The sequence below is a fragment of the Ovis aries genome, chromosome 8 (genome assembly GCF_016772045.2).
Source record: "Ovis aries strain OAR_USU_Benz2616 breed Rambouillet chromosome 8, ARS-UI_Ramb_v3.0, whole genome shotgun sequence".
NCBI classification, from domain to species: Eukaryota; Metazoa; Chordata; class Mammalia; order Artiodactyla; family Bovidae; genus Ovis; species Ovis aries.
The window spans coordinates 74,392,044-74,409,736 of record NC_056061.1 but is presented as its reverse complement, the minus strand read 5'-3'; the positions used below and the strand labels follow the sequence as shown (position 1 = coordinate 74,409,736).

General features: G+C 50.4%; 1 protein-coding gene and 2 pseudogenes across 1 annotated transcript; all 3 read right to left on the bottom strand.

The window, feature by feature from the left end:
• Positions 1-6,334: 6,334 nt before the first annotated feature.
• On the bottom strand, positions 6,335-9,345 carry LOC114116134 (UL16-binding protein 3-like). The gene is made up of 2 exons (XM_042253609.2): positions 8,902-9,345; positions 6,335-8,666 (listed from the first exon to the last, which is right to left on the bottom strand). The coding sequence occupies exons 1-2, from the start codon at positions 9,296-9,298 to the stop codon at positions 8,383-8,385; spliced, it is 681 nt and encodes a 226-aa protein (XP_042109543.1). The 5' UTR covers positions 9,299-9,345; the 3' UTR covers positions 6,335-8,382.
• A 1,341-nt stretch (positions 9,346-10,686) lies between these two features.
• On the bottom strand, positions 10,687-12,872 carry LOC121820200 (EP300-interacting inhibitor of differentiation 1-like; annotated as a pseudogene).
• Positions 12,873-13,889: 1,017 nt separating this feature from the next.
• On the bottom strand, positions 13,890-14,782 carry LOC105605910 (tyrosine-protein kinase RYK-like; annotated as a pseudogene).
• Between the last annotated feature and the right edge of the window lie 2,911 nt (positions 14,783-17,693).

Genomic DNA, 17,693 nt, shown 5'->3' with positions numbered 1-17,693 from the left:
AATAGGGAAGCCAGCCTCACTCAGTGAGAAGACATGAAACGGAATACTGGCCGTGCTGAAGTGTCAGCGCGACCTTCCAAGGCCAGGGCTCAGTCACCCCTGAAGCTAGCAAAAGCCGAGAGCCCCGTGATAACAGAGAGATGGATCCCTTTGTCACAGACGTTGACCTCTCAATGTCATTGATAGATCACTATGTCATAGATAGACCACTTCCCAAGAATTAGGAGGTCTTGTCAGTCCCAAAGAGTGATGGATCATCTCACTCTTCATCAGCGGATAGCCCTGAGATGTGAAAGTGAGATGTTCAGTGCTGGCTGGATGCTGCATACAAGCAAATTATGAGGGGGAATAAAATGGATCACACAGGCTACCAGTGTAGAACGAGCAGCCGGAAGAAACCGCCAGGGGGCGCCCGGTGGCAGCACTGGATCCCGGTCTCCACGGGGAACCTGCGAATTCAGGTTCTGGCCTCAGTCCTCAGACTCTTTCTAATGAGCAGTTACTTTGGCCCGCAAAAGACCTAGGACTACTCTGGGGCAGAAATTACTAGAAAACATATTGCTGATGACACTGCAGTTAAGGGCTGTCTGCAGGCCCTTTCCACAGATCCGCAGAATTCTTTGGTGGGGGGTGGTTGAGGGGTGGTGGTGGATGGCCTGGAAATCCGGAGTCTTTAAAAAAAAAAAAGCAGGGCTTCCCTCCTGCCTTAGTCGGTAAAGCCTCTGCCTGCAACGTAGGAGATTCGGCTTCGATCCCAGGGTCAGGAAGATCCCAAGGAGCAGGGCATGGCGACCCACTGAAGTACTCTCGCCTGGAGAATCCCCATGGTCAGAGGAGCCCGGCGGGCTACAGCCCTCGGGGTCGCAAGAGTCGGACACGACTGAGCAAGTAAACCACCACCGCAGGAAGACTGCAGGCGGGAATGGGGAGGAAGGTTGAGGGGCGAGAAGGACTCGGAGGAGAAAAGAAACGGGGAGGGACCGGAGGAGAAAGGAGCGAGTCAGGAGGGGGCGGCTGGGTGGGGCCATGCGAGGCTTCGGAAGCCGGAGAAGGAGCCGCCTGGCTCCCCTGGACCGTCCGGGGGTCACCTGAGGAGGGCGGGGAGGTGACACGGCGGGACAGTGACACGGCGGGGAAGTGGCGGGAGTGGACGGGAGGGCGGGGCGGAGAGTGGAAGGGCGGGGCGGGCTCTCATATAAATAGCTCCGGTCACCGCGCGAAGTGGGAAGATCTCCTGGAGAAGGAAATGGCAACCCACTCCAGTACTCTTGCCTGGAGAATCCCAGGGACGGAGCAGCTTGGTAGTCTACAGTCCATGGAGTCGCCAAGAGTCAGACACGACTGATCGATTTCACTTTCACTTTACTTTCCGCGCGAAGTCAGATCAAAGCACTTTCCACGTGGTGATGGGCTGGACCACTGACTCCGAAGCGCCTCTTAGTTGGGCTGCCCTGCTTCTCCTCGTGGCTTTCCGGTTCTGCCCGGCGCGAGGCGGTGAGTTCATGGATTAACCTGCGGGGAGCGGACACGGGGCCTTAAGACCCCAAGAGGGATGAGGGTGTCCGCCGGGGTTTGGGGAACGTCGAGCCGGGACTGCCTCCCTGCTTTTAGAGCTCCGCGCGCTCCTTTCCCGCTGGGCTCCTTCTCCCCGCCCCCACTCCCCAGCTTGTTGGCCTCCCTCGTCCCCCGCCCCGGCACCCCTCCCCGCCCTAGCATATAAAAGACAGGATCTGGGTGAAAAAGGAATCACAGCATAAAGGGACTGGAAGCTGGGAGAAATGGGAGCCCGGGCAGCAGCAAGAAATGCTGCTCCAATCCGCGGGCCGCCTCTTGGGAATTTGGAGCCACTGGAGCTAATACAGGACAGGTGGGGGCCGCTGGTGAAGGCTGGGTGGAGTCTGACCAGTTGGGCGGCCAGGGGCGGCAGGGGGCGGGGAGGGAGATGGGCAAAGGTCTAGGTGGAATCTGTCACTTGGGGGGGGGGGGGCGGTGCAGGAGGTGGGGGCAGGGAGATGGCTGGAGTCTACCTAAGAAGGCTCCTTAGAGTCCTGCTTGGTTACAACACTATTTTTTCCATATCCGTTCCCATCCCAAGAAGCTCAGGGCCTCCAGGAACTTCCCATCTGTGAAGGGATCCTAAGGTGCCCTCTGTCAACTGGCACCCTATCCACTTGCCTAAGAATTCACCCCAGCAGAAGCCTCCCAGCCTGGCCCCCAGGACATAAAGCAGGAGAGATGGGAGAAGAGCTTCCCAAAGTGTGTGACACAGGGCATGAGGGTCAGGACGGGCAGCCCCGCTTCTACCCTTCGGTCCCACATTCATATTCCCTGAGACTATGAAGACAGTGGCCTATAATAGCTATTATTTAAGGCAGGAGTTGGCGAACCTTTTCTTTAAAAGACAGAGAGTAACACTGTTGGTCTCGACAGGCCATTTGGTGTCTGTGTGCATTATACATCTCCACATTTGTGCTACAAGAGCAGGCAAAGATGACCTAAAAAAAAAAAATGTGACTGCCCTGTAATAGTAATAGTAATAGTAACAGTAACAGATGACTCATCCCTTAGGGCCTAGTGCAAGGATGCTTAGCTGCCTGTTTCTGAACCAAAAACTTGCTCTGTCCTGCCTTGTATGTTCTGGGTGGTGTGAATGTGAAAGGAGTGTGGGTCCAGCAGATATGGGCTAATGTCCTCTGAGCCCGTCTGCTCTAGAGTGGCTTCCATGGTCCATGGAGATATAGGGGACACTGCATGAAGGCTCTGGCATGAGCAGAGAATAGTGTGTGCATGCTAAGTCACTCCAGTCATGTCCAACTCTTTATGATCCTATGGACTATAGCCCACGAGGGTCCTCTGTCCAAGAGATTCTCCAGGCAAGAACACTGGAGTGGGTTGCCATGCTCTCCTCCACGGGATCTTCTCACTTAGGGACAGATCCCACATCTACTCCAGCTCTGACATTGCAAGTGGATTCCTTACTGCTGAGCCACAGGGGCAGGCCCTGGAGAACAGTGGTCCTACAACAATTCTGATGTCAGGCCTAGGCCACCTGCTGCTCTCTCTTATTTGTTGCCTCTGGCCCTTCTTATGCCACACCACAATATCACTTTAATCCTCTGATGGCTGGTCTATCTGAACTAATGATTAGGGGTTGGTGAGCCCAGATTATGATAGACAACGTTGACATTTCGTGACCAGTGGCCTCACCTCCACCAGCCCCCAGGACCATACCAGGAGCCACATTTAAATGGTGTAGTATTCCCCATTGCAAATCTCATGGCCTTGCTTCAGGACATAAAGGGTCTGTGTTGTGAACTTCCAAGTAAAATGTCATGTTCAGCACATAGCATCTTTCTGACCACAGACAGATACCTCTGACGTCACAGATTCTGCTGAGTCATCTGCCCAAAGAGCAGGTCATCAGTCACCAATCGTCCGTGACTGCTTTTGTGCTAGGACAGCAGTTGTAACAGAAAACCATGGTCTGCAAAGCCTGAAATATGTCATATGTACAATTATAGAAATCTATGGGGCCCACTGGGAATTAAATGGAGATAGGATAGGGATGACACTCCTGCAGCCCTGGAGGGTTGTAGGTTGGTACTCTGTCATTTTCTCCAGGATATGATATTCTTTACACGTACTATTGGGGGATGAAGGTCAGTGTCAGGAGTGTGAACTTGGAAATCGCTTCTATGGTAGCCCTCACCGCACGGTAATTTACTAACTGTGAAGATTTTTCATTCATATGCAAATGCAGTGGATGTGAAATGAGCACTATGAGGACCAGTGAATGGGTGACACTCCTGTGGGCAGGACGTGGGACAGATGTGTATTCCTTACACAGATCTCAGGCACCACAGTAATAACAGGCGGGCCATGATGATGTTTCAGACTGCTGGACATGATGACAGTCCCACTCTAGGTCCTTATGAATGTGGGAGTGGCTTCTCTGCCAAGTGTACACTTACCCCAGTCAATGACCGTGTGGCTTCCAAGGCCAGAAGGACTTCTGCACTTGCTGTTGTGATAAGAGGGCCCTCCTTGCTGATGCCTGGCATCTCTATCTCTAGGAATGGATTCTGAATATAAGACCTGACTCAGTGCTGGATACTGCACAAAGGACTTGGACATTTTGTTGGGATGTCTGCACTCAGCTTCCTGAACATCCAGCCTTGTGTTTGTCTGTTTTGTTATATAATTTTTCCTTTGAATCATGTAGTTTTTAACTGGGCTCACTGCTCATCTGTTTGCCTCTAGGATCGCCCTGTGCTATGAGCCAGCATGGTACTCTCTGCAGTGAGGCCTGGCTACAGTGGGGCCCTCTGGTCCCCTTGGCCACTGCATCTGCTTTGTTTCTGACATAGGGCACTCCCCCTGGCATCAGCTCTTCCGCCTTCTCCATCCTTACTCCTGCTGGAAAGGCACAGGAACACCAGTCCCGCAACCATCCCTCACCTTCAGCAAAAGTCACCCTTGAGCTGTTGGAGATGCTTCTCATCCGTTCTTTCCTCTCAGGCTCCATAGAACCTGGGGGACTGCACACTTTCCTGCCCTTTCATATCGTGTCCACCCTGGCACATTCACTTCTCTGAGCCTTTGATCCTCTCCTCTTCCACCTGCCTCGGAAGTTCTGGATTTTCTCTTTCATGCCTTGTGGGCCAGGCCTTCTCCAGAATCCCAAGACCCATCAAAGTGGTACATCAGCAGCATCACCCTGACCTTGCTAAGTCCTGTGACACCAATTGTGAATTCTCCTTTCCGCAGCTTTGGGTTCTGTGTGGGCCTTATGAGCAGAGTAGACATAATGTTGTGTGGTTTCTCCACTTGCTCAGCCTGTAAGTGGTGTTGGGGGGCAGGGAGGCCTTCCTGCTCTACCAACCCAGCCCTGCAGCTTTCCTCTGCTCTCACATAAGTGGGGGGAGAAGGTAATGGGTCTTCTTCTCCAAAACCTGCCCTCACCTGCGTTTTCCTTCACAGACGCTCACTCTTTGCTACAATTCACCATCGATCTTCACCCCAGTCCTGGAGAGGCATGGTGTGTGGCTCAAGGCCAGGTTGATGGGAATGTTTTTCTCTCCTATGACTGTGGTGGCGCCATGATCTAATCCACAAGTCCATTGGGAGAGGAGGTGAAAACTATGAATACTTGGGAAACACAGAGAGAAACACTGAGAGACAATGGGGACTTCCTCAAGGGGCAATTGCCTGATGTTATACTGGAGAAAAACATGGCCAGAGGTGAGTTCAGTTCAGTTCACTTCAGTCACTCAGTCATGTCCCACTCTTTGAGACCCCATGAACTGCAGCACGCCAGGCTTCCCTGTCCATCACAAACTCCCAAAGCTTGCTCAAACTCATGTCTATTGAGTCGGTGAAGCCATCCAACCAACTCATCCTCTGTTGTCCCCTTCTCTTTCTGCCTTCAGTCTTTCCAGGATCAGAGTCTTTTCCAATGGGTCAGTACTTTGCATCAAATGCCCAAAGTATTGGAGCTTCAGCTTTAGCATCAGCCTAATGAATGTTCAGGACTGATTTCCTTTAGGATTGACTGTTTGACTAAACTCTGGGAGATAGTGAAATACAGGGAAGCCTAGTATCCTGCATTCTGTGAGGTCGCAGGAGTCAGACATGACTGAACAGTAACATGAAAGGGATAGAAGACAGCCATTACCTGCAGGGTCATCAACAATATGTTCTCTAGTTGTTTCTGTTCCAGGGGAGCCCAAGACATTTTGTGGACCAATGTAATTGCTCTTTAGAAAAAGTTTGAGGACTCAGCTTGGAATGTCTATTTCCAAGTTTGGCAGGGAGACTGGGATCCAGAGCTGTCACCTGGAGACGTCTTAAGTGTTCTTGTTCTCCAAATGACACTCGTAACCACTATGAAAGACCTTTCTTCCCTTGGTGTTCGTTTCATTCGTTTCCTTTTGTACAACCTCCAACCAGCGTTTTACTATCTCAGAATTCTCATCTCAGGGCTATCTATCTGGCGATGAAGAGTGAAGCCATCTATCACCTGTTGAGACTGACAAGGCCCCCTAATTCTTGGTAAATGGGTCCTTGTCTTTGGTCATTATTTCCATCCAAAGAGATTGTGAATGACCTAGAGAGGTCAATGCCTGTGACAGAGGGCTCCATCTCTCTGTTATCATGGGGTTCCTGGCCTTTGCTGACTTCAGGGGTGACTGAGCCCTGAACTAGGAGTGTGCTGAGGCCTCAGCACAGGCAGTGCCCAATTCATGTCTTCTCATTCAGTGAAGCTGGGTTTCCTATTGACATATGTGGAAACTACGCGTGCAGAAGTTTAAGAAAGAAACACAAAGCGTTCGGATAATTTCATCATGACCACTGTTTTTGGAAGTATGTTCTATTGCTGACACCCATTAAAATCACCTCCTGGTTGATTCCACTCCCATCTGGGGTCTGCACTGTGTCCAGGTGCCAGGAACATGCATGGGTAGGGGTGGCCAGGGCTGTCCAGGTGTCCAGAGAGGCCCATCTTCCCCACCTGGCTGTCCTGACTAGGGCTCTAACGCTGTCCTTCCATCTTTCTCCTGCTCTCCCAGTCACTTACCTCTTTACCAGCCTCCTCCACTGAGGCTACCAGGTCCCCCATGTTGCCTCTTCCCAGGGATTAAACCCACGCCTCTGTCCCCCAGGTCTGTGCATGAGAACCTTTCCCTGACACACAGATCACCTGCTTAGGCTCAGGACTGAAGCCAGTAAGGAATCAATCTGCTCCCTTTACTCCTGTCCTGATCCTCCCTCAGGGGCAGGTCCGGGGAGGAGGGGTCTTGCTTCCTGACAGTCTTGAGGGGCTCCAGGCAAACCTCCTTCCTTCCCTTCCTCCCAGCCTCAGAGACAGCAGCACACACAGCTCTCAGGACCAGGGTCCCTGCCCCCCATCTCTTCATAGTCCGCCCAGCTGGGCGCCTCCACCCCAGCTCAGGCCCACCCATCCCCAGGCACCTCTGCTCAAGGCAGGGCCGCTCAGTGATGGAGGCTCTGGGTCCCCGGGAGGCTGATGATGTGCAGGCCACAGGCTGAGTCAGAACTGCTGCTGCTCCAGGAGCACAGGCCTGGCCTCAGCCCTTTTTCCAGTCTCTGCTGTGGGGCTCCTGCCTTGTCTGCTTGATCCAGGCCACTTCCTGTGAGAACAGGCCTTTGGAGTTGGGTCTGCAGTTCTTGCTCTCAGGTGATATGGGGTCTTATTCACCTGCTCATTTCCAGGACGAGGAGGTTCATTGAAGGGCAGGGGTTGGCTGGGATTCACCTTCCCCGGCCTCACACCAGGCCCTGTGCCCCTGCCTTCCCTCTGAATTCTGCCCTCAGTACCTGCTCCTGGAAAGGACTCAGCTCAGGAAGACAGTTATGATGAAACTGGTGAGGAGCACGGGGAGGATCCAGGTGGTGTGCTTGATGGCTGTGGCCGTGGAGTTGACTGTGAGGGGAGCTTCAGTTGGTGATGCTGTAAGGAAAGTGAGAGTGAAGCCCTTGTCCCGACCCCTAAACTAAGCAGATGCCGCCTCAGCCCCCCTGGACCCAGGTACCCTACTATGGAGTCATTAGTGCATAGTTTCTTTACAATGCTGTGTTGGTTTCTGTTATAGGACAATGCAAATCAGCCATAATTAGATACATATATCCCTTCCATCCTGAACCTTCTTTCCTGCTTCCATCCCCCCCCTCTAGGTCATCACAGAGCACCAGGCTGGGCTCCCTGTGTTATATAGCATCTTCCCACCGGTTAGCTATTTTCTGCACCATAGTACGTATATATGTCACTGCTACCGTCTCAATTCGTCCTACCCTGTCCTTCCCCTGCTATGTTCACAAGTCTGTCTCGTGTCATGCAGTCATTTGAACCAACCATATGGCAGCCCCTGTGACAGGTCCTGAGGTGAGATGGGGGAAGGGAGGAGCCCCTTCTCCACAGAGCTCAGACAGTGAATGGGCGAGCAAGGGTCCCCACATAGCCCCTCAGTCCTGCGTGACATCAGATGAGGTGAACGAGGATGGGAACAGATTAAGTCCTCTCAGGAGCTGATGTTTGAGGTGGCATCGACAGATTTCCAGAACTAGAATAGCTGATATCTTTAAAAGGTTGTAGAGAGAGTGTCAGTAAGAAGGAGATCTCTAGAATCAGAGTGGTGCCTCATATTTAGGGGTCAGCAAGAATCCATGTACAATGGTTCAAACACCTGTGCTATGAGGGAGAGATGTCAGGAGATGGAAGAGGAAAGAGGATCACAGAGCATCCCCAGGGCCATTGATCTCCCAGGAACTACTCACCTTGAATAGGTCACTTTCACACACACACACACACAGAGGGGTGGGTCCATGTCCCTTTGAGTGGATTACCACTTCTTTCTTCTAGTCTCACTTACCTGTGGTTGTCGACATTTCCTCCCAGTGCACCAAGAAATCCCGAAGCCAGGCCCGACAGTCTCCCATGGAGACCTTTTTGAAGAAGTTGCTCACAGCCCTGTCCTTCTCCCACTTCTCTCTCATCCGTCTCCCTCCAGAATGAACCACGGTCCAGTGTCCATTCTCTGAGTCAAAGAGGAGGCACATTTGTCCACTGAAGCCAAACTGCCAGGATCCACTGATGTGTCCATCCTCTTCACACCGACATGTCATCCTGCCCTGCAAGGTGAGAGGGTCTGCCCCCCGCCGTGGCAAAGAGCTCAGCCTCTGGGCTTGACAGATTCTTTGCCCCACCTGGGTCCGCCTCCCCTGAGCCCAGCTAATCTGGCCCTGTTCTCTCCTCCAAGGCCTGCTCCTTCCACTGGACTACTAGGGAAGGACCAATATCCTCCATTTTATTTTTTACCCAGAAACAATGAATGAGTTTAAGCCCCTTGCCTGCTCCTTCTGCACTTGGACTTTCTAACTCACCTGTGACCTTGTGTTTCTCTGACGTAACATCAGGCAGCTGCTCCCTGAGCAAGTCCCCGACGTCTCTGAGTGTTTCAGTCTGTGTTTCCCAGGCCTTTGTCGTTTTCACCTCCTCCCGCAATGGACTTGTGAATTGGATCTTAGCACGACCACAGTCACAGAAGAGAAAAACATTTCCATCCACCTGGCTTTGAACCACACACCTTGGTTGTCCAGGTCTGGGCTGAGAATCGACGGTAAAGTTATAGCAAAGAGAGTGAGCATCTGTGAAGGCAAAAGGCAGGTGAGGGCAGGGTTGCAGAAAAAGGCCCATAGGCCTCCTCCCCTCAGTTATGTGAGAGCAGAGTGAAGGTACAGGGCTGGCCTGGCAGAGCAAGCATGGTCCCTCCTGCTCCATCCCCAACACTCCATAGAGCCAGTGCCCCTCCCTTCCTTGTGGAGAAGGAGAAGTCCCCTGCTGGGCAGAAATTGCGCATCCTGGATGTGTGCCCTTGCCCACCAGGTCAGTACCCAGGATCGGCTAACACACAGCCTTTCTGGATACATGCCAGACGGCTCTGCAGGAAAAGCCTAGATGGAAGAGGACTTTCAGAATCGAACCCAGTGTCCTGCCAGAGATGGATAGCATGTGGGGGCTGCTTCTGAGGAACATTTCATTTATAGAATGGAGCCCCTTTTCAGAATGCATCCCCAGAGAAGGAAGCCACGTTCCAGTGAGGAGTGCCCTTTCATCACCACAGTAAGCAGAGAAGTCCTTTCCTTCTTTCCCAATGAGCCACGTGACTGTGGACTCAGGTAAGTGAACCTGAAGGAGCAGAAACAACTCCCACATTCATGTTGGACCTAGCATGTTACTAGCATTATGCACAGGGACTGCAGTATCGTCATGGCCTCCCTGTTTCTGAAGTGCAGCTCGGGGCTCCAGGCAGTCAGTGGACAGCTCTGCCAGGCCCTGCTAGCAGTGCTTATCCCTGGGTCCACAGATCCACACCACACTCATTTCACGTGGCCTGGATTTCTGACATGAATGGACAATCTTTGTAGTTAGTAAAACACCATTGGATGAGGGCTACCATAGTAGGGATTTCCACATTCATACTTCTGACCTGACTCTGTATCTCACAGTAGTATCCGTTCAGTTCAGTCACTCAGTCATGTCTGACTCTTTGCAACCCCATGGACCGCAGCATGCCAAGCCTCCCTGTCTATCACCAACTCCTAGAGTTTACACAAACTCATCTCCACTGAGTCAGTGATGCCATCCAACCATCTCATCCTCTGTCGCCCCCTTCTCCTCCTGCCCTCAACCTTTCCCAGCATCAGGGTCTTTTCCAAGCTGAACCAGTCCCAAAGAAACAGAAACCACTGTTTACTGTTATGCAAGCCATTTAGTTTGGGGCATAATTTGTTTTGTAACAATATATAACTATTATAATTTCTCAACAAGACCTGGAACTGGGCCTCTTCTCCAGATTGAAGGCCCAGCACAAGCCATCACAGCAAATGGTTCATCAGGACAGCTGATGGGCTGGGCTATTTGGTAACCCCTTTCAGGTACGTGCCCATCTCAAACGGGTAGATGTCCAAGTAGAGCGTTTGGCACAAAGTCATGATCATGTGGGATCCCTTTGTTGCAGGATGCTGCCTTCTTAGATGTGCAAGTAGGATCTGGTTCCCCAACCAGGGATTGAACCTGGGCCCCTGCATTGGGAATGCTGGACCCTTAGCAACTGGATCACCAGGGAAGTCCAGAGAACTCATTATTAACTAGACTTTCAGGGGCTATCCATTGATCCATTGTTTTCGTTGTTCCCCAGAGAGTGAGATCCCATGGGGAACAAGACTCTGGAGAGGGGTTGTCTGTACTCTTAACTTGAAGCTGTCATCAATGACACAGCTCCTAGCAGACTGGTGTTTGTGGATGACATCCCTTCTGACCAGGTAGCTAATCCCACAGGCAATGTCAACAGACCTGTGGACCAGGTCTTGTTGAGAAATTCCCTGTGGCCTCTACTAACTTGTGCTGCCATAAAAACAATTTAAGATTCTCCCAATTCATGTAAGGCAATCCACCATGGGCTTTTCTCCTTCTATATACATATGGGTATCAGGAAGATTTCTGTGATGAAGCCTTCAACTTTCAGTGAGCATCACTGCCACCTGAATTTCAGAAGCTTGATTTTTTTTTTTTTTTTTGCACAGAACAAGAAATTTTTATTATCTTGAATGCTGGTGCATAACCAAAAACAAGCGTAGTTAGAGGAGGAGACAGAGGGAAACTTCAAATACTGAGGTGGATTTCTGGGAAGATTTAAAACTTTTAAGGGTTGTTCATAATGTCTTTTTTTAGATGCAGGGCTTTCCTTTTACTGGACAATTTTCACTTAACATTTCTTACATTATGAAATTCAACCAGTCTTTTGCCTGTAAAGTTAAATGAAAAAAGAGAGCAAGAGAAACAGAAAATTCCCTAGTATATACTGATGTTTGAAAGAGTTTGTATTCTTTGTACCTTCATGTACATTTTACAGTCTAAATTTGAAACTTTATTAAGGACGTCTTAACTTTTGCCTTTTAAAAATGTTCAAGGCAACTAATTTTCTTGAATTAAAGATTACAGTAGCTTTAAAAATGATCAAGATAAACATACAAACAAAATCTCAGTTGTTCTTGGAAACACATTTTAAGATATAGCACACATGACACATACCTCTTTGGGGACTAGATTATCCTTTGAGATCCTGAAGAACACTGGGTAGATTTATTTTACACCAAAATTTAGCCTTTGATAACCACAGCTTGGATAGCTCACAAAGTTGAATCTTTAAAGTTTTCTCAATATGCTTTCAGTCCAAATAACTCAAAACTTATGTCCTAAGGTGGATAAATTGGTCTTGTTTTCCCTCATATAATTATCATCAGTGGGCTCTTGACTGGCAGTCTATCTTGGTCGTAACTTGCAAAGCCATTTCTTACAGTGAAACATGGAAGATTATCTTCCCCAATAAGAGGAAATTAATCTGAATAAACAACAAAGTCAAAGCCATAAGTGTCTCTGGACATTGTTGAAAACAGGTTTCGACAGTACTAAGATACTTTGCTTTAACAATTTTTCTCCTTTTTCACAACTGTGCAGTCACTACCTTTTTCTACTCTGCTTTTTTTTTTTTTTGAAGTGGGAGAGTGGGGAGTGGTTGGGGGGGGGGAGGATCAAGCTTTTCATTGGCACAGAACTATTTGGAATGAACCCCAAAGACAGTGGAATGCTGGGTCTCTCCTCAAGCAGCTTCCTCCTCTCTTAAGAGCACTCAACTACTATCAATGATCTCATCACAGCCGAGTTCTTCAGTCAGACGACTGACAACCATAAGTGAAAACTCTCCGATAAAAGCCAGCTGATCTAACAGGGTCTTCTCAGAATGCATCTGAAACGTGTCATCCAGAGCTGCTTCTCTGGTTCTGGAGGTTCTCAGAAACATCCTGGTGGCTTCTTCAAGGGCCGCTGATACTCTGTAGCCCTCACCGCTGAGCGGCTCCTCTTCCGGAGAGTCATAGTCATCCTCCCAGTCATCGAATTCCTCGCCCTAGCCCTTGCTCTCGCTCTCGAATTCAGGGCCCGAGATCTGGCCTGGCTGCTCCTCAGCGCTGGGGCCCCTCTGGGGCCATTGGCTGGGCCGCCTCCTCCTCCGTGGGGCCTTCCTCCTCCAGCTGTGGCTGGGCACCGGCCGCGCGGGAGGGGTTCTGGGATAGCTCCGGGCTCCCGCCACCTACCTTGATATGCGGAAGGTGACTCTCACTAGGCATCACATCCATCTGCAGGTCATTGCTCTCTTCATAGAGCTCCGACAGCTCATTCATTTCAGACATAGTGTAAGCAGCCTAAGTTGTTCGTTTTCCACCCAGAAGCTTGCTCTTTAACTGTTTCTCTTTATTTGGATATTTTTCATCTACTAAAACCTCATGAAAAATACACCCCAAAGTACATCTTTTAGAGTTATCCTCTCCCTGGATACGTGAACCGTGAACTTCCAGATGTTCAAGCTGGTTTTAGAAAAGGCATAGGAGCCAGAGATCAAATTCCCAACATCTGCTGGATCATCAAAAAAGCAAGAGAGTTGCAGAAAAACATCTATTTCTGCTTTATTGACTATGCCAAAGACTTTGACTGTGTGGATCACAATCAACTGTGGAAAATTCTGAAGGAGATTGGAATACCAGACCACCTGACCTGCCTCTTAAGAAACCTGTATGCAGGTCAGGAAACAACAGTTAGAACTGGACATGAAACAACAATCTTGTTCCAGATAGGAAAAGTCCGTCAAGGCTGTATATTGTCACCCTGCTTATTTAACTTATCTGCAGAGTACATCATGAGAAACGCTGGGCTGGAAGAAGCATAAGCTGGAATCAAGATTGCCAGGAGAAATATCAATCACCTCAGATATGCAGATGACACCACCCTTATGGCAGAAGCGAAGAGGAGCTAAAAAGCCTCTTGATGAAAGTGAAAGAGGAGAGCGAAAAAGTTGGCTTAAAGCTCAACATTCAGAAAACGAAGATCATGGCATCTGGTCTCATCACTTCATGGGAAATAGATGGGGAAACAGTGGAAACAGTGGCTGACTTTATTTTTCTGGGCTCCAAAATCACTGCAGATGGTGACTGCAGCCATGAAATTCAAAGACGCTTACTCCTAAGGAAAGTTATGACCAACCTAGACAGCAAAAGCAGAGACATTACTTTGTCAACAAAGGTCCATCTAGTCTAAGGCTATGGTTTTTCCAGTGGTCATGTATGGATGTGAGAGTTGGACTATAAAGAAAGCTGAGAGCTGAAGAATTGCTGCTTTTGAACTGTGGTGAAGACTCTTGAGAATCCTTTGGACTGCAAGGAGATCCAACCAGTCCATTCTAAAGGAGACGAGTCTTGGGTGTTCACTAGAAGGACTGATGTTGAAGCTGAAACTCCAATCCTTTGGCCACCTGATGCAAAGAGCTGACTCATTGGAAAAGACCCTGATGCTGGGAAAGAATGAAGGTGGGAGGAGAAGGGGATGACAGAGGATGAGATGGTTGGATGGTATCACTGACTCAATGGACATGGGTTTGGATGGACTCCAGGAATTGGTGATGGACAGGGAGGCCTGGCATGCTTCGGTTCATGGGGTCACAAAGAGTCGGACATGATTGAGCGACTGAACTGATAAAAACTGATCTCTCTGGATATCTCAATATCCTTCACCTTAGCTTTTGTCTCCAAAAAGTGACACTTTTCAACTCCCACTCCTCTATCCCAAGGGTAAAATAACTGGAGATAGGAGTTGCACTGTTGGGTGTGCCGCCTCTCAGATACTGAGTCATCTGCACATGTCTGAGACAGCCCTTGGGAACTACTGGGCACTGATGCTGCCATCCAGTTCCATCATTTTCATACTATCAAGGTGAAAACAGCTAATATTTCAAAATATTACTGCAGAGTAAACGCTTGCACTGATATAAAACACACATGTAGAAGGGGTTGGAGCTGCAAACAGGATCATAAATAGTTCTGCTAGTGATTCTGTACAAAACTGAAGTCTTCTTCAAATTTTTTGTGGCACATTTTTTGTCATTTCAACGTTAAGACTGTAAAGCATTTTGAAGACTACTGTCAAGTGGATCCGCATTGGAAGATTAGAAGATTCTTATAACCTCAGAATCTACTTTGCCAGAACAGGAAAACTCAGTCTGAAACAGAGATACAATGCGTGGCCACTTCCTCCAAGTAGAAACGTTGAAGAGGGAATTCCCACAAAATTGTTTACTTGGAAACCTGCTTTATGTTCAAACTCTGCAAGCCAAGTGAAGGGCAGGGAATTTGTCTCGCTGAGTATTAACAGATTAAAGGATTAGTGTTAATCGCTCAGTCCTGTCGGACTCTGCGACCCCATGAACTGTAGCCCGCCAGGCTCTTCTGTCTATGGGATTCTCCAGGCAAGAAGACTGGAGTGGGTTGCCATTCCCTTCTCCAGGGGATCCTCCCAACTCAGGAATCGAACCTGGGCCTCCTGCATCGCAGGCAGATTCTTTACCGGAATAAGGTCATTTCTCACATAATGAAGTTATGCATCAAAACCCAAGAGCCAACACACCGGGTTCTCGCTCAGGTAGAGGCTCGCGCTGACCTCCCTCCCCCTGCCCCTTCCCCCAACCACCTCCCCAGACCCCGGCTGCTGGTGGCAGGGCGCGGGGAGTTGGAGGGGCGGGGGACGGGATGCGGGGCGTCGCGGGGCTGGTGCGAGCGCAGCAGAGCCAGCAAGAGCAGCACTGGCGGCATCCACAGCCCGCAGGAGGCGCGGCCCCGGGAGAAGCCCGCGCAGATCCGTCCAGCTCGGGACCGCGCCTCCGCCGCCCAGGAGAATCTGGGCCGCGGGCAGTCGCCACCGCCGCCCTGAGCCCTTCAAAGACCCGAGCTTGGGCTGCTGCCCAGCACATCTAGTCCTAGCACGTGGCAGCCAGCCCCAGCCGTTCACAGACCTGAGCGCGGCCGCCACTTCCGCGCTCTCAAGCTCGACCCTGCCTTCCCTGCAGCCCGGAGCGTTTTGCAGGTGAAATTTATCACACAGCGCTGGTCTTTCAAGGACAGAGAGCAGCACGGATCTGAAGGGTTTGTGTGAGCAGATGGGGTGGGGGGGGAGGGCGTGCTTTTCGAGGAGATATCTAGGTCTCTTTTTCTGGGGACGGCCACCTGTCCCAAACCTCCTGGCTCCAGGGCTCCCACTTGGCAAGGGCAGGCCTGGGTCTTGAGGGCAGCATTTCCTGCTGCTTTCTCGCCACCTTTTCTACCAACTTCTCCTCGGAAACTCCCGGCACCACTATTTCACCAAAGTCACCTCTTTTCTGGCACAGAGGGTGCGTAACCAGCCCAGGGAAGCCCCCCACCCCAGGAGCAAAGGGGCCATGGGAAGGGACAGAGGAGGGCGAGGGTCACACAGCGCAAAGTTCCCCTAACCCCCTAGGATACTCCCATCCCCTTCCCGGGTTAAGTCATTCCCTCCACCCCCTCCACCCACAACCGAGAAGATTCATCCCTGAACTCACCGCCTGGCATCACGATGAACAGGTAAAACGGAAGTAGAAGCAAAAAGCAAAGACGGGGCTTGGAACCCCCCATCTAGGCCATTGTCACCCCATCCCAATTCCACAGGAATGCGAGGTTGCCTGGTTGCCTGTCCGAAGTGGGGATTATCTGAGACCTAGCTGGCTCTGGTTGCTTTCTTTTCTGCCTGCTCCTTTCCAGCCGCACCCCTCTGGGGCCCGCCCCTTGTGCCGGGTCAAACCAGCTTGGCCAGGCTTGTCCTAAAAGACCCTCTGGCTCCTGATTGCCAGTTGCTGTGCCCCAGCCCTTCCCTCCAGAATCATGGGCTCATAGCTAGAATCTTTGCAGTCAGATAGCATTCACTCAAGATACCTCCACAGTGCAACAGAACCAGAATTTCTAATTTCAGAAGGCAGAACGGCCACCACATATCATAACACAGAACACAAGCTATACACTTAGGCCCAGCCACCCTAATTGGTTGCCCCTTTAAATGAAAGGCTTCAGTCTTTCCGAAAACCTCCTTCAGAGACCCAGAACTTCAGCTCCAAGTACTGAGTAAACTGAAATAGCTCAGGTCTTGAAATGTTGCAAAGGGAGGAAAGGAGGCCAGGTTGAAAGAAGAGGGGAAGGAGGGGGGACTAAAGGGAGCCTTGTGGACATCACCTGCCACCAGGCATTGCAGGACTTTTCCCTTGGCTTCCAGGCAAGGAGGACTAGAACTCAGCCCTCCAGAAACCAGACAATAGACCAGAATACGAGTTCTCTGCTCACTGGAGATGATCAGGCTCCGACCCTCAGTTCAGGCTGAGGACTCCTGCATTCGGGACCTGGACAGAAGAAAAAGTACACAAAAGGAGGGACTGAACAGAAGAAAGGGGAAAAAGGTCAGTAAATTCTCTTGTTTCTTACCCAGTCGGGGCACTAGCCAGTTGTCTTTGTCAGGAGGAGAACAGGGACAAAAGAGTCCCTGTTTCTACCACTGGGTCTGATTGGTCAGCAGACGAGCTGGTCCCTGAGTACCTGAGAGGTCAGCTGTATTGAAGAAATCCCACCAGAGTTGCCCTTTGTCGCAGGAAGGGGGAGCCCTTCCCAGGAACAAGAGTGGGCTCTTGTCTAACATTTGGAAATGAATTTTCTGAGCAGGTACAGGCACTGACAAAGCAACAGACTTCATTGGGAAGGGGCGCCCAGGTGGAGAGAAACAGCGTAAGGGAACCCAGGAGAACTGCTCTGCTATGTGGCTCACGGTCTTGGATTTTATGGTGATGGGGTTATTTTCCAGGCCTCTGGAAATTGTCTCTGGCCAGTCATCTTGCTTGATCCATCTTTGGTCTTAGGATCCTTTCTGGAGGTGCAGGCATCTCTCAGCCAAGACGGATTCCAGGGAGGATTCTGGCAAGCTGGTAGGACATATGGACTGTCGTCTCCTCTCCCCTTTGGACCTTCCCCCAGTTCTTCTGGTTGATGGTATCTTGTAAGTGCTGCATTCCTCACCAGGACTTCTGGTTGTAAGCCAATTCATGCAAATGGTCTGTATCAGGCCTGGCTAGGGCCCGTGGTTTTGGTCAGTGGTTCCCGTAACAGAGCCTTTGTGGAGGATTTTCCCCCCTCACGTTTGTCTCATTCAGTCAGTCTTTTGTGCTGCCTCTAACCAAGATTTCAGCATCTCTGAATTCACTTCTTTGGGCTATCTATCCGGTGATGAAGAGTGA

Bases quoted from the DNA above. Each gene is read 5' to 3' on its own strand.
- LOC114116134 (XM_042253609.2), bottom strand. From the start codon at position 9,298: ATGGAGCAGGAGGGACCATGCTTGCTCTGCCAGGCCAGCCCTGTACCT. The intron at 8,667-8,901 runs GTGAGTTAGAAA...GGCGGGGGGCAG, and splicing joins AGAGAAACACAAGGTCACAG to ACCCTCTCACCTTGCAGGGC.